Source organism: Penaeus japonicus, unplaced genomic scaffold, assembly GCF_977035675.1.
Source record: "Penaeus japonicus unplaced genomic scaffold, GWHDUDI00000001_assembly GWHDUDI00000001, whole genome shotgun sequence".
Classification (NCBI taxonomy): Eukaryota; Metazoa; Arthropoda; class Malacostraca; order Decapoda; family Penaeidae; genus Penaeus; species Penaeus japonicus.
Window position 1 is genome coordinate 32201593 of NW_028234403.1, and position 2500 is coordinate 32204092.

General features: G+C 29.0%; 1 protein-coding gene across 4 annotated transcripts in view; it reads left to right on the forward strand.

Annotated features, from left to right (window-relative positions):
- Positions 1 to 2500, forward strand: part of p115 (General vesicular transport factor p115) — a 24934-nt gene that overhangs the window by 20549 nt on the left and 1885 nt on the right. For 2 of the 4 annotated variants that reach the window (XM_043012410.2, XM_043012413.2), the window contains 4 exons: positions 1502 to 1701; positions 1953 to 2000; positions 2116 to 2289; positions 2457 to 2500. The exon at positions 2457 to 2500 is cut by the window's right edge and continues 154 nt beyond it. In XM_043012410.2, the coding sequence (XP_042868344.2) occupies positions 1502 to 1701; positions 1953 to 2000; positions 2116 to 2289; positions 2457 to 2500 (466 nt within the window). The remainder of the gene's footprint in view (positions 1 to 1501; positions 1702 to 1952; positions 2001 to 2115; positions 2290 to 2456) is intronic. The other 2 variants (XM_043012411.2, XM_086539138.1) reach the window with 1 other exon arrangement.

A 2500-nucleotide genomic window follows, 5' to 3' on the forward strand; every position in this document is an offset into this window, starting at 1 on the left:
ATATATATTATATATTTATTATATCTTTAAAACATATAAATATGTTACATATTATTATATATAATATATAATATATTTATATATATATATATATCTATATATATTATATATATCTATAAACATAAAAACATATTCTAAACATATATTATTTATTTATATATATATATATATATATATATATATATATATATAGTATACTATCATAAGTCGAACTATCATATAGAACATATAAACATAATTTATATATATATATATATATATATACTATATATATATTATATATTTATATATAAATATAGATATATACCTATAAATATATAATTTTATATATGTTTATATGTTTATATATATAGTACATATATATATATAAAAGTATAGATATAGTATATATTAAATATAAACATATAAATCTATATATATATATATATATATATAGATATATAAATATATATACTATATATATATATATATATATAAACATATAAACATATAAACATATATATAGAATTAGATATATATATATATATATATATATATATATATATACTATATATATATATATATATATATATTATATATATATATATATATATGATAAACCTGATAAATTTATAAGTCAAAGATACAAAGATACAATGGTATGCAATTGGTAAATAAGGGAAAAAATTAGTTGATAAAAGGCTATATGACAGACAAGCAGCTCGTGCCGGTTGACGTCCTATCACAGGGTCAGAAAATATCCCCGGACCTGGGTGATGTCCTGAGAAGTCGTGCATTTTCTCGCCGAGTTCCAGGAGGGGCAGTTGGGACGTGCTGATCTGTCAGCAATAGATCGCTAGATTGTTCTTAAATATAATCATTTTTCATAACTTTTTTGACTCTGAAAAACTATTGTAAAATCAAATGTGATTGGCCAAGAAATAGATAAAGTAAAAAATCATTAATGTAATACTACTTCCAATTTGTCAGTTACCTGTGATATCAAGTCACATCACATTGTGAGGTACATGTACATACTCCTATGTACATGTATGATTATTTGTATTGTTCTTTTCATTTTGGTTAAAAAAAATTAAGTATAAAACATGTTTTTGATGCTCCACTAAGAGATTACTGACACTTTCCATTGGTATTTTCTCATAGAAATGAAGAATATAGGTAAATTTAAATAAAATAACACTAGAAAAGCATTGCTGTAACATGTTCTTCAACTAAAATAACTCCTCTGAACATGGCAATATTTTTATGTACCTTTACATTGTAGATGTATTCATGAAAACCATAAGAATAGGGTGGGTGAAAAATGCTCTGAAAGGTTCAGTGCAGTCCCCGCACAGTGGGAAAGCACCCAGCACGAAGCGTTGCATGCGTGTTATCTTCCCGGCATAAGCAGGAGTATGCGAAAATACGTCATGTTGTGAATGGTTTAAAAAAGAAGAAAAGAAAAGCCTTTAAATTTTTTCTTTATCCTTTTTCCAACTCTCTTTTTATGCTTTGACAGTTCTGAAGGCACAGCAAGGTATGGCAGCTGGAGTCGCTGTTGCCAATAGCACTGACACCACCTCTGAGGCCTCCAATGCAAACACAGAACAGATTAGTCAACAGCTAGCATATGTACAGCAGCAATTGGCGGAAATGACCCATGCTAGAGACTATTATTACTATGAAATGGTTAAGAAAGATCAAGAGTTAACAGCAGTGGTAAGCAATGTTGTATGACAGTAATGTAGTTTTTATGAATAATAGTAACCATGATCTGTCATTTGCAGCCATTAACTACCTCTTAGTTATCATTGAGAAATATATTGTTTTTACATTGCCATGACATTTTGGATATAATTTACTAAATATATAACATTTAACAGACAGTGTTATCTTTGCCAAATCACAAATTAATTTCAACTGAACATTAAAAGCATTCTTTTCTATACTATGATATTATTTTTCAATAGCAGCAGAATGGCCCAGTACAACAAGCAGTAGCAGTAAATGGACTACAGGTGAGGTGTTTGTACACCTGTTATATTTATAGAATACATGCAATTTTCAAATAAGTACTTGTCATCGCAAAGAAAATAATAATCCTGATTGTATTTTCAAAACCTTAACCTTCAGACCAGTGTAGACAATGCAGCAGCAAACCCAGAGATGGAGAACGTGCGGAAACAATTAGAGGACCTCCAGCTTGTTTTGTACAACAAGGATTCAGAAATCCAGCAACTAAAGGAAAAGGTTGCAGAACCAGTTGCCAACAAAGCACCAAAAGACAATGCAGCAGAGTCACAGGAGGTGGGTGTTAGATTAAAAATGATGAAGTCTTAGTAGTTGTAAGCCTAATGATAGGGTCTCACAAGCATGTTAAGTTAGGTCCTATAATGACCTTTTCATTTTGTGGTGCTTTACATTCAAAAGAAATTTTGGACAAATACTGTATCCTGTTTCTAAATTCCTTTCAGATTGCTGTCATCCAGAAGGAGTTAGAGGCTGTGAATGCATCAAA